Source organism: Calonectris borealis, chromosome 14, assembly GCF_964195595.1.
Source record: "Calonectris borealis chromosome 14, bCalBor7.hap1.2, whole genome shotgun sequence".
Classification (NCBI taxonomy): Eukaryota; Metazoa; Chordata; class Aves; order Procellariiformes; family Procellariidae; genus Calonectris; species Calonectris borealis.
Genome location: NC_134325.1, coordinates 5,533,394 through 5,547,756, shown reverse-complemented (window position 1 = coordinate 5,547,756; position 14,363 = coordinate 5,533,394). Strand labels below are relative to the sequence as shown.

Genomic DNA, 14,363 nt, shown 5'->3' with positions numbered 1-14,363 from the left:
ATCACACATCAAGTGTCCCACGTGTTCGTTTAGAAGTACAATGTGTTGCAGGGCTTTAAGAGATACACCTTTCATCTCATTCAATTTAAAAAGACCTTGAAATGTTCGGAACTGAAAAAACAGTACAAGAGAAAGCACACGGGAGGAAACAGTTCAGGGCAAATAAATAGGAAATTTGTAAGCCAAAGCAAACATACCTTTCAAGCCAAGTGAGCTCCCTACTCAGAATTAAACTATTATACGGATTTGTGCTGCTTGTCATCCTGCCCGTTATCTGAGATGTCTCAAACTCAGCAAGATAGCAGCTGGTGTCACTGAAAATCAAAAGCATAGAGAAGACAACCTCCAGTTTAATATCTTCAACATTTACAGCAAAGCATCTGCTTGCTTGTTCAATCTCTTGGCAACTCAGATTTGTCACCAAGGTCACGATGGGTTAAATATTTTTTAAAAATAATAGCAAAATGCCTAAAGAAGGGGAAGGGGAGATGACTAATGATGTATCCTAATAGAAGAATTTCCCCATGTTTTATTAAGTTGTTGTTCTGAGCATCATCCACAAGGAAAAAAAAGAAAGCTCATCAGGTTCAGAGTCCTTTCTATTCAAAGTTCTTGAGTGACAGAAATTCTTTCCTACAGAGAAAAATGGAAACTGAAATCTTCTCGCCAGGTATGTCCTCCACTCATCGGAAAAGGATTGTATCTTGCATTACAGAACGTCTCATTGGCAGCGGTGCTCTGGGGGGATACAGAACAGCCTGATTCTCTTTTACAAGGTAAGAGGAAATTTGAGAACAACTTATAGATTTAAGTCACTAGCACTGCAGGTCACAAAATGTCAAAACTCTGAGAATCTGTTACATTTTCTGTAACAAATGGCCTTCCCAGGTCTAGGAAGGCCAAAGGAAGAGCCATAGAGAACATTGGCGGTCACTCTCACAGCTGGTATAAGCATTGGGAATTTCACTGTGGTACAGCATCACAAGAGCTGGCTGAAGTTATTTCAGAAAAAGGTGTACAATGGCTGTAACCTCACACTCACAGAACAGCCCAACAGTTTCACCTCTTCTACCTGTTGCCTTGGACCAGTGCTCCCCATCATAATCACTTTACAGTAATCTAGTAATTTGTTCCAATACAAGGCTACAGAGCAGCGATATAGTAAAATGTTAAATCTGCACAAAAGGGAGAGAGAAGAGAGCTAAGCCTATAACATGAATTCCTGGCATTGTGTGAAGGCCTTCCTAGAAAACATTTAATTTAGCAAATCAGTGCTATAATACATACAAGCAATGTTTAAGCCAGAATAAATACATCATATATTATCTTCTCAAGGTAATTATTCTATTAGATATGTAGAGGGGAAGAGTATTCAGAACACTTATTAAGCTAGGGAAAATGTCACTATCTCATCTAGGGAAAAGGGGGAAAAAAAAAACACCTCTATCAAGAAGGACACAGCATACTGTTTTTTAAAATCACTACAGTTTTGGGGGGGTTTGTTGCAGTTGTTGGTTGGGTTTCTTTGTTTTTAAGAACACTGTCAGGTGTGCTACCATCTTCAGCAAGTTTGGAGACATCACGATCAAATACATAGGTAATACAGGCATTCTGCTCCTCAAAGACTGATGGGCACCAAGACCTTTATATGTAGCAGTAGTCTCTCACTTCATTCAGCTTCCTGCTAACTACACTTATGTTTGAAACGGTGCCATAAACAACTATAACATGCTTGACCTGATTCTTGTTTGATTTACTTGATAAGCATGAATATACCAACCCTTCTCGCTGCTCCACAAGAAATGTTAAATGTGCTGTGTTAAACGTCTCTTAAAGCCCTGTTCAGTATAGTTTTCAGTCCTTCTCACTTTCTCACTGTTCAAATAAGCCCAACAATCTAAAAATAAAATGAAGCAAAGACATTTCTCAGAAATAATAAAAGTCTCTGTTTAGCCTGGTTGCTCCTCAGAGACTCTGCAAAAAGCACAGGAAAAAGCACAATAGTGAAACGAGTCTCAAAAGCATTTTTTATTTTAATTACTTTGTTACCTCCCTTCCATAAAGAAGTGTTTGAGTGAAACAAGTTCAAAAAGCAAAGACAAGTAAAGGGTAATTTTTAAAAATATGCCAACTTTTCATCTGTGGTTTGACTTTTTTGCCCTAATATTTTTTAAATACTCACCTCACTAAAGCCAATGGTTTTTAATAAAAATGTTCTATTTTTAGCTGGAAAGCTTGCTCCAGGCTTGCAAGTTTGAATGGCTGCTTCTTTGTTATTAGTAAGTAAAACAATCTTGCTTACCAGCTAACATCTCTGGATTTTCTTCACTACAATTTCCACTACCTTCAAGTTCAAAATCCTAATTCCTAAAGTGCGGAAGGAGGATCTGCCCTTATGGAAAGCTGGAAGAACATTTCCTCCATCCACCCTGGTTTACAAAAGCTTCAAGAAGCCTGCTTTCATGCATGCATTTAGAACTGTGCAATTACAGCCATGTGAGGGATACACAGAAGTGTCCCTGTTTCATCACTAGCCTTGCAATATTTCCTATGTGTCCTTACAGCATCATCTCTCAGACATATGTCACTGTCAGCATCTCTGCCTTCAGCTTTAATTTTTAAAAGATTTTTCTGACTTTCATAACTAAAACAGAGCAGTTGGAGAATATGACCAAAATGTATTGTAAAATCCAAAAACTGGGCAAAGATGACTTTGAAATGTGCATTTGTGAAAAACCCTGACTCATGGTCAAGCCAATCTCAAAAGTTCAAAAAATCCCTACTTCGGATGTTTTTATTAAGCAGAAAACTACCGAGAGTATTTAAGATGGTGTTAGTAAGAGACACACACACAAAAAACATCAGAAGAAAAAAGCTTCAGAGATTATTCACTTATAGCATGTAATTAACTAAGCTAGGTCACACATATTTATTTGTGCACTGACAAACTGATTTCTTAGTGCTCCATAAAGGAGCTGGATAGTGAGTACACACAAACATGTGGGTGTCAACCCAAGGCTGTACAGCAAGATATTCACTCCTGGAGAGACACAAATCCCACAGGACAGTACAGGCACTCCTCACGCCAGCTTTTAAATATAAACCAACTTTCCCTCCTGTCAACCCTTAAATTGCAAAATTTCTACTCAACGATACACTTAGAAGTTTAAGTGTTAAGATTGTTACATTTACAGAACCCAGAATTACCAGCACAGCTTACTCAGGCGTTGCTCAGTAGGATAATACTGAAGCCTTAATTTGTTGCACTTCCAAGTGCTTTCAGCCGCTTTGCTGGCCTTGTGCTTTTCCTTCGGTGAGCATCTCTCCTACGTGCTCCAGACGACCCCCTGAAGCCAGACATTTGTACTTCCTTCTATTTAATTTTATAGCCAACAAACGCTTAATCTTTCTTTGGTAAACAAGGGTGACTATTTTGGTTACTCCTGTTTGCTTCCTTGAAAATTAAGATAAATATGCCTTAGATATATTGGATATGTTTTTCTTCTACTTTAAAGTAATCTCTCCATTTAAAGCCTGCAAGTAAACAAATACAATAAAATCTAATTTGTTTTCGAAATACTAGTAACCATCCAGTGAACCCTCTGACAAAGGATTGCATGCATCTGTACTGCAGCTCCTACTCTTAAGAGTCTTCCCATCCTCCATAATTTTCTAAAACCAGGTGGAACGACTTTTCTTTTTCACCAATACCTGCAAGAGCTCTCTACTCATTCTGCTTCAAATGAAATTCTTGCTTGGTAGCATTTGCTGGTTGTTTGCTAGCTTCCTATGACAATTATCTCCTCTAACTGTCATTCATAGTTCCAGCTTGATGGTTTTAGCTCTCACCAGAGGTTAATATTGCATGCTTGCCTCTTACCCATCTTTTGTAGGGTTCTGGACGCAGCAGAATTATCCCTGTAGATGTGATATGGTCTCTTGCAGGAAACATAATGACAGTTAGTGCACAAGAGCTCAACTCTAGACAAACTATAAGCTGACATGATGGTGATACATAAAGTTCAATTAAAATTTTACAAGAACTATGAGCTTTTTATACAGAAAAATAACAGCTTTTATCTTCAGAGCCTAGGCAGCTCTGTATCTGGTAATGACAGGAAACCACACCATAAACAATATGACAAGCACGGCATTATTACCTGTTTATATGCTAAATGACATAAATTAAGATAGAGACATACACACCAAGATTAATTATATTTTAAAATTGCCTCTCTGAGGGGAAGGAAAGTGATTGCAACTATTATTAGTTGTAATGCAGTATTAAAAAAATAAAAAAGATCAGGTCCCATTATGCTAGGCAGCGCTAAAATACATTAAGAGGCAGTTTTTATTCCAAAGATTTCACAATCTAAATTGACAAGCCACACAGAGAAGAGAGGAAGATGAACAAAGCATTCTGCAGAGTCAAATCGCCCAAAACATGCATCAATACAGTGACAAAGCCTGGAAGAGAAGGTAGCTGTAAAATCTAGACTTCATTTCAGTCATAGAAGATGCAGTACAGCCAGATCTTATCCTAAACTCTGGAGTTTCTTTCTAGGGGGTCAATGAGATCCCGATCCCATTTTTTCTTGTGGATCTAATTAGCTTTTCACAGCAACATATCCTCCCTTTCCTATAACCAGCGGCCCCTGACTTCAGACAATTTGGTTGATACAAAACTTTTTTTAGCCCCATCAGAAGGCTTTTCCAAATGCTCAAATTAGCATTTCCTTGTTTCTCTCCTCATCGCCTTACACCCACAAATTCATAAAATAGTTGGCAGCTTGGCTTTCCATTAGCCTTTGGAAAAGAAGCTCAAAGAGATCAGAGGATCAGATTTTGTGAGGGTAACTTGCTGAAAACAACAAAAAAATCGGACATTTGAAATTCATTTTCAGCTTCTATCTTACCAGAGGAAGAAGTAGTTTGCCTGGAGCATGAAACAGTCTACGGAAAAGTAACACAAAGTGAAAAGACGTTTGAACAGCACTGTTAGGGCTCACTGTATCTAAACATGACAGGAAAACTGGGATGTCAGGTCTGTATCTAGCTCTGTAGAAAGCACTCAGACAGGTGCTCAAGTTAATGATATGAGCAAGGCTGCTCTTTTATAATGAATATAACCAAAGCAGTTTATATTTCGAAGAGCTATTTTAACAGTCAAAGCCACATTGAGAGCTAAATGGCATACAAAACGGCTCTGCCAGAGAACAAATTTAGAAGGTCGACATATAACCCCCATGAAAATGACAACGGTGATGGTTACTCGAAGTCCTGCCAGGTGCCCTTTAATAAGCAGAGAATGTGATTAGTGCTGCAATGCAAAGAGACAGCGTGCTGCAACATGACTCCATGCTGGTCTGCCAGGAAACCTTTACAATAGAGACCCTGGCTTCACTGGGATTTTTCATGCATAATAAATAAAGCAATAGACTAGCAGACTGAGGCTCCTTGCTGAACACCAGTGCCCTCCACTGCGTATCCTGGAGATTCCCCCAAATACTACAGCAAGAGAGAGACTTTATGATTTTCTCTTTATGACAGACTGCCGAGTCCCCCGGGACCAAATGTCAGACACATGACTACATCTGCCGCTTCGTCGGGCTGCTGCGAACATCTAAATAACACTGTCAGCATAACGCAGAGACCCGTCCATCAGACTGCACAGTCTCCTCTCCCCATTGGTGCTCACTCTGCCATAGAAATATGCCTTTCATAATCTGTTACAGTACTTCCTCAACTGATGCTTATACAATAATTTAGTTGGAATCATGGAACTTCACTAAAAGAACGTGACCTCGTTAATTAAGAGGTAGCGGCTCCCACGTAAGAAAAGAACCCTTCAGCTTCCTTATTACAAAATGTGGAACCAAACTGTTTGGGATGCTGTCAACACTACCACCATTTTAGGATGTGTATCACCAGCTCCCTAAGTTTGGGATCACTTTGATCACATTTGTTTTCCAGCTCATAATTGCTATGTTCTTCCAGCATAAGAACACATAGAGCAAATTTTACAGATCATAGAATAATAATTCTTTTACTGCCCCTCTCACACTACTGCACACTTTAGTTCAGAGCGTTTGAAGCACAACCTGCCATTTGAGTGGAGGGATGTTTTATCCTAGTTTCCTCTACAAAGAGTATTCTTCCATAAATTTAGTATTACTGTTTACTCTGCAGCTGGATGAATTGCAGCTTCAGAGGGACATGAATGCCCATGTCATGATATTTACAGCAGTGGTTGCACATGAGCCACAGAGAAGAGAGAATCTTGAAACAGATCACACGTTCTATAAATACGGCAAACAAAAAAGGCTACGGAAGACTAATCTGTCCCCTTTCTGGAGGGGTCTGCTATTCAGCGGAAAGTTGAGAAGTGGTTTTAAAAATGTTTTATGAAAATGCTGTTGCATTGAACACACTGAAAAAGGGCTCAATGTGATCAGACAGGGACTTGTGTCCCCGTAAGTCACTTGTGCTTCCATGTGCAAAACATGCCAGCTTGGGCATTTTGGGTTTTTTTGTTGTTGTAACATTAATTACATAGTGCCCTCTCCACTACCATTACTCACGGGGGGAAAGCAGTGTTAAGTAGCTAACCAGAAAAGAAAAAAGTCCAGAGGAGACAGAGACAAATATCAAGGGAGTAACTGCACGACAGTAACCACAAAGCCCAATTTCTTCTTGTGAACACTGCTGCACCACCATCACCTGCACTGACAGTGCCCTGCGGCGTGGTCACTACACAGCGGTATCAAAGCCAGGACTTGTGGACTATCTCACTGAAGGTGGTTTTAAATCATCCATGCAAGAAAATAACATAGCCTTGAGCAGAGGTCAGAATTCACCACACTCACTATGAAAGTGCAAGGAAAAGCCATTTTTGCGCTATTTGAAGTAGCCACGCGTCCAAACGCTTTTTCCCTTCAAAACACCATACCAGAAAACGTTTACTTGAAAGGTCCATGTCTTTCTCTTCCAAACACACAAAAATATTTAAAGTATCCAATTTACCCATTACATTAGCAGAAAAATCACCAATTAGATTTGGTATCAGCCACTGCACTACTGTAGGCATGCACAGACCAGGTAAGAAATAACTGCTTATAAATGTAAAGTCAAGGGGACCCAAATTCCCCTTTGAAGGCTGATTTGAAGATGAATTTCAACTGAAGCTAATAAGCTTTTAAAACAAGCACTTCTCCCTACACATCCTCCAGTATCTTTCTTTTAGAAGATTTTCATTGGTTTATACAGGTTGAGAAAATGACTAAAAACAAGACCAAAAAGGGATATTACGCTTTACCAAGGTTTTGGGGAGCCAGACTATAGAAGTGTCATCCTTGTAATGATTTCTTTTTCTTTTTTTTACTACTTCAAGGAGGTTTGAATAAAATTTGTGTTTAATTTTTGTTAAAGAAAGACATTTGCTTTCGGAAGCTCTTCAAGGCATTCTGTCCTGTGCCCTGTGGCTGCAGTACAGTCAAGACATGCATGTTTCACAGCAACTCTATTCTGCATACTTAATATTGCTTGATTATTTAAATTGTAGCATTGTATGAGCCGCATGTGGCATGCTAAGTGTTCTCTTAAATGTTAACTATTCTTTTTTTAAAAAAAGGAGGATCAAAGTCTTAGTGGGGAGCAGGTAGGAACCTGATAAGAGCCTTCTCCATAAATACCATTTTTAATCACATGCTTTTTAGGGTAAGAATCAAACCTCTTTAATTTTTCAATGTTGAAAACACTATAGAATCCCAAACCTGGAAGAGCTCAGCTTTGTCACAGTGATTTAGTTTCATTATGTATTTCAATTGTTCAAAGATTCGGTCTTAATATTATGAAGTTCAGTGCTACACAGTGCAGCTATCACACTTAGGTTGAAAAACCAGCCTTTGATGTGCTCGGTAAGCACATACACAGTTTTCAGTGTTGGAAGATGTTTTTCAGATGTGAGATGTTATACAACATTTATTAAATAACTATTCATTTTTTTCAATCAAAAATAGGCTGGCTGTCATGATGATTAATCCTTGATTGAGGTAAAAAGTGCAAGGTTTTTTCTTATTAGGCAGAGATTTTCGTTTTCAAGTGAAAGGTCATATGAACATGATAAATATTAGAGTACTTGCAAATTTTAGAATTAGTATCACAGGACAACCCCAAACCAAAACAAAAATGTAAATGTTTTCATCAAGAGCTAGAAGAGAAGGTGTTTACACTTTCTCATGTACTAATTATTACTTTTAACTCATTAAGTTTAGAAATGTAAGTATATTTGGGGACATCCCACACCTCCTTTTCCTTTATATCAAACATTTACCTCACGATCAAATGAAAACTGAATTTCTTCCAATTTACGCATGAAAAAGGAGTCCGTGCCATCACAGTGAAGAAAACAGCCAAATTTTGCATTGACTTCAGTAGAAGAAGCAAGAAAAGAGAATTCAAATAACTGAACCGTACAAATGGATGCAGACTATATAAAGTAACATAAAAAACTAACTGCTTGCTAGTCCTACAAATCAGTTTGTATCATCAGCAAGATGATTGGAACACAACTTCAGCATCTGTGAAATGAATCATAAATCTAGCTTCTCTGTCTTAAAAATGTTTCTATTTAAAAGATGATGCAACAAAAAAAGCACAAACACATTTGTATATACAATCAGAAATAGTGACTTGAATATTATACTGTTAGAGGCTTGCTTTTCAGTTTACCTTTCATATCGAACTTGAGTTATTTCAGTCTAAAAGTCAATCACTCAAGCATTTACTAATTAAGAAAGAAATTGATGATATAGTTGTCCTAGATAAACTCTGCTTGAATGATAAGCTATTAGAAAATTGTACAATCAAGTAGACATATTTACGGAAATCTGTGTGATATCTTTAAGGAATATTACAGTTGACAGCTTTGAACTAAGAGTGACAAGTGATCAGAGAAATCCTACCACAAAACGTTCTAAAAAGTCAACCTTTTAAAAGCACATGTAAAAACTCATTTCAGGAATAAAATGTATCATAGTTCAAAAAAATAGTAACATCACAACTCTGTTATTGACTAGCTTCCAGCATTGATAATTTTCGCATTTAATACGAGTGTAGCACACAGCTTAGACAGGCATATGATGTTCTTTACATATGCTAAGTTCTTCGTTTATTGTAACTTATTTCTAGAATTTCTTTCCCCTACCCATTTTTTCCAGAGATTTCTGCCTGGAAGGCAGAAAGCTTAAAAGGACATGAGGAGAGAGAAGGTTGTTCAAACTCAGTGCTTTGCTTTCATGCACATGGAGGAACCTGCTAGCAGTACACTTTTACTTCATCAATTCAGCAAGAAACACAACGTGATTCTTCAGATTGCTCTTCAGTCGACATTCAGAAGCACCAGCCTGACAATTAATACAGGCATGAGACACTGAACAAGTAGGGAGAAGGTAAAGGGAAAAATCTTTTCTTAAAGCCAGCCATAAACTAAGTAGAACTTAACAAGTTTGCTACAAGGTTTAACTGTAAAAGGATAATTAGAAAATATACTACAGTGTATATGGAAATATACTACATACACAGAACACCACCTCTGTGGCCACTTAATGAAACTGATAAGACACCAAGCTAAAATAAATACCTTAAAAATTAGGACATGGAATGCAGGTTGGATACCAAATAGCTGGTTTCCCCACACCTGTCACACCACACTTAAGAAAACCAGGGAAATTCTGCACTTAACATCTCAACACATCAGTCATGGCAATCAAAAATGTCTGTGTGGATGGAGTGCTGGACTGAAACTTAGAAGACTGTTTCATTGCCACCTCTGATTAGCGTTAGAATTCCTTTCTTCATCTCTCTCACCCTGTCTATTAATGGGGATAATTACGCTAACCTCCTTTATAAAGCACCTGAGAATCTACAGTTAAAAATGTTCTTAAACATGTAATTATAAATAATAGCAATCACATATCAAACTTCAGTTATCAACTCATCACATGAAAGCAAGAATCTGGTTGTTCCTAGAATTAGTACACAAAATTCAATTTTTTCCACCGACATTAGCTTCCTAGTACTTTCATCATTATTATAACAGCTGCATTATACTAAGATGCACTAAAGAACCTGACTACCATTGACTGACATTTTGAAGATTTTCCAAGCTTTGAACAACAAAAGACCCAGGATGTTTTTTCATTGAAAATTTCCATGTTAAACAAAGATACTTTTGACCAGCTTCAAGCTCAGATTCTACTCTGAATCTGCAGCTTGAATTGTTGCAACGGCTCCATTCTAAAACAACCTGTGGCACTTTGCAAATGTATTTTGCTGTTACATCCATCAATCGTTCTCTCCCTACAGGGGTTGGTCAACAAGGGCACCTTTTCATCGTCACCACTTATGCTACCAGTTTCTCTTCTTCTTTCCTCCACATCTATGTGTTACTTTACTCCTTTCAGCTGCACACAATGCCCTTAATCACTCAGTATGTTTGATGTGCACATTTTTCTTTCATCTTGTGCTACTTAAAAATGAAAAAAAGGTGAGGTGATTTGATATAAAATTAAGCTACTTACCAACTACTGCCAGATTATGCTCTGAGCCACATGCGATCTGAAAAAGAAGTATGAATGAATAAAAGAGAACCCACTTACCAGCAGGAAGACAACCACAATTATGACAGGAAATTAAAAATTAACCTGACACAAACAACTACAGTTTGTAGGGTGCAAAACCAAGGTTGAAGTGCTCTCACTTTTAAACAAAATTCCATTTGTAGTCTCACTAAGGGGCTTGGTGGCAGGGGGTTATGTTTGTTTTGTTAAAAACCAGGCATTTTCTTTTCAAAATGCAGTTACCACTGACAATTCAACTCTTAAGGGCAAGACTGGCCACAATTCTGCAAAAACATCACATCCTTGACAACATCCACTGGATCCAACAAGACTATTCACGGGCATAGAGCAAACACAGATTAAGCCTTTGCAAGATCAGAGCCATACAGAGACAGCTGGGAAGATCTCCATTTCTCTTATCCATACTGTTTTTCCAGATTATCCCTGTAGAACTGCACAAAGTGTACAGGCTCAGTGTGATAAGCCTGAAGTGATATGATCCCTATAGTCCTTTGTCTAGAATGGAGAAAAAATACCATAGAACTCAACTCTTCAATTAGCAGCAGGCTGGTTTAATTTTTAAAAGCTGCAGAAAAAAAGAAACCAATACAAACATTTTCTTTCAAGCTTATTAGTGATGGAAATCAGTTATAGATCTCTTATCAAAGAAACTCATAGTTCAGTGTATTTTTCTTTCTTCTTTGCAACTGCTGTGAACATGTCAGACGTTTAAGTTGCTTTAGCATATATCACTCACTAAGCTTTCATGAGTTCTTCACAAATGATGGTAACACAAGCACCGACAGCAGCCTGCTGTCCTACTGCAAGGGCTTGTCTCTCCCATTGAATTCTTTTGCAATGTCACTGCCGGCATAATTGTCTGACGTAATACGGACATCATCTTATGCAAGGTTACCCTGCTGAGTGCCCTCAAGTTTTAATTCCCTCAATTCCCTCAAAATCTTGTATCTGGTTCATTGTCTTACACCTAGCTGCCAATTACACATACTACTGAGCTGGAGAAAATCAATAAGCACATTCTTCTTCTTCTTAAAATACATTTGCAATGATAAAATATAAAACAGAAATATATTAAAAAATAGAAGTCCATACCATCAAAATTTTATATCGTTTTGTGTGTGCATAACTTTATAGTTTTTACAGCCAGAGAAACTGCTGCTGTCACCTCAATATCTGCATAACATAAAACCATAGAAGTTAACGAAACAGTCCTTGTACTCAGCCTACTGTGCTTGAACATTTACTGGAAAAGAGATACCCAAGGCTGACACACAGACTAGCTTGAGCGATTGTGTTACAAATAAACACTGCAATCACTACTACTCACGATGTACCCACACCACAGCTGTGACATGAAAACATCTGGTCAATGCCATCCTAACACAACAATGGCAAGGAAGACAAAACAGACTCTTTAGGATAGAGGTGCTTAGCCAAGACATTAAAGCATTCGGGAAAACGGGGCAAGAAAAAGAATTCAAGTCACAGCACACTCCAGGATGGACTCATCTTCAGAAAAATCAAGACAGAGCAGCAGGAAAAGCAATGCCTTTCCAAGAGCACTAGGAGGGCTGCATCAAGTCTTTGATTCCACAGTATTGCAGGCAGGCAAAGCTCTAAGCCCTGACTGTTAAAATGCATAAATCATCGCCATATCATTATCCTCACCACACGTCAGAGCCCTAGACGGGAGCAGGGCTGGTTCCTAATGCCTATTCACTGGCTAATGCTCCCACCGATGCTTCTCGAGCGTAAAGGTTGATGCCATGGAAACAAGATCCACACATGGAAACACACATGAAGGCTTTCTAGCAAAAAGCAAATTCTGCATCTTCACCAAGTGTCGAAAATTGGAGATACTGAAGCTGCTGCTAATAAAATAAATAAATTTTATCTGAGGTGTGAATAATCCTATCTCAGCTACTTCGCTAGGCAATATGCTAACACAGGCACCGATTGAAAAGCATCAGTACAAAAGGCTGGTGGCTCATACTTACTGCCAGGATCCCTTTCAGAAACACTACATTTAAAAAAAAAAAAAACCAAACACGAGGAAAAAAAAACACCCCCAAAAAACACCAAAAACCAGCCAAACAAGGTGTTGTTTAGAATGTAAAACATCCCCTGACAAAGAAACATTTTCTTCTTATATCTAATAGCAGCAGCTACAGAGCCTGCAAACCAGATAAAAGAATGCTGGTGACCTCATGAAGCTTTGTACTCTACTCATAGAGCTGTTACTCCACCGCCGTTCAGAGCCACGCACTAGCCAGCTTATCAGGTTGTAAGGCAGTCAGTCAAACGGCACTGGGTACAACCAGCCCAGGAACTGCGGTGTTATACAGACTCGCCAGCTCGGGGGAGTTGCCCCCATTGCAGCCACTCATGGCCAACACGTTGTGCAGATGCACTCGCTGCAGCTCTGTAGCCTGATGGGGTAAAAGCTATTGCAACACACAAATGGCAAGTGTTGCTGCATTCCTTTCGGTCAGGTAAAAGCCACCTCAGTGGAAGTGCCAGCTTTGCCGACAATGACTCAAATCAAGCAAAATCGCAAGCTGCGGAAGGCAGTGCCCTAGATTCACCTTCGATGGCCCAGAGCAGGAACAGCACACGCCATGTCCCAGCAGCAGAACTGTGCTCCAAAGAAGAATTTGCTAGATTGAGAGCACAAGGTTCACCATCTCTGCCTTATCGCAGACTGACTTTGTAGGAACCCCAAAAAAAACCACCCTTAGGGGACTCTAAAGTTAGCTTTCTGAAACAACAGCCTTATTCACCGTCCATGCTGCTCGCTACAGGCTACAGGATTCCTGCTGGCCTGCACACCTATGACTGTGGAGCTCACAAGGGACCACACCACAGAGGTGAAGCAAGGTTGCCACTGCTTAATGAGCAGTGCTGCCTTGCAGGTATTTCATAACATCTCTTTTACAATAAGCTTTAAAATGTGACACCCTACATGACTCCCCACAACAGGCAACAATCAGCCAAGAACACATAATTTGCTGGTACAAATACAGACCAGCCAGAGAACGGCATTGCCGAACAGACGTTTTATGCTTACATTAGATGTAATAAGCTCTGCAGTCAGTGCAGGTCACTGGCAGAAGCCTGGTATTTACTGCAGCAACCATAATTTTCTGGCTACTTCTCTTCTGTCCCCACCCCCAATATGCTGCAGAGAAATTAAATTCCAACAGACATCTGTGTGCTCCCAGTAGATAAGTACATTCAAGAGTACTTATAAACACACAATAATGCTTTCTAATTGGACAATATTTTTACATCCTGTTTTAAAAAAATCACTAATCTTAAAGACAAATCAGGGTGACTGCTAGTGAGTGAAGCACTCTGTGAGCCTAAACAACCATGACCCCCTACACAGATACAATTCATATTAAAGTTTCTTCTCGATTTGGAAGAAAATTTGAGAAGAGTTGTGCAAGGATATTGTGATCTCTATATAAATGATCTAAAAACACTTTACAAATGCCTGTGAGGCAGGAAAAGAATGCTTAGGGACCATTTTACTCAGAACTCATTTACCTTATTATCCGTGCCCTTTCAACCAAATTGTTTGTTTCTTCCCTTAAATTGTGTGTTAGCAAGCTGTTTTCTACCTAGCAGTGGTTGCAGTTCAGATCCATCCATCCATCCATCCAGTCCACCACATGTGGCGAGATGCAGCCAAGGGCCCAGCATTTTATCAATCATAAATAG

At 39.0% G+C, this 14,363-nt stretch overlaps 1 protein-coding gene across 3 annotated transcripts in view; it reads right to left on the bottom strand.

Annotated features, from left to right (window-relative positions):
- Positions 1–14,363, bottom strand: part of SERGEF (secretion regulating guanine nucleotide exchange factor) — a 159,211-nt gene that overhangs the window by 58,777 nt on the left and 86,071 nt on the right. For all 3 annotated transcript variants that reach the window (XM_075163072.1, XM_075163073.1, XM_075163075.1), the window contains one exon: positions 10,581–10,617. In XM_075163072.1, coding sequence (XP_075019173.1) covers positions 10,581–10,617 — 37 coding nt within the window. The remainder of the gene's footprint in view (positions 1–10,580; positions 10,618–14,363) is intronic.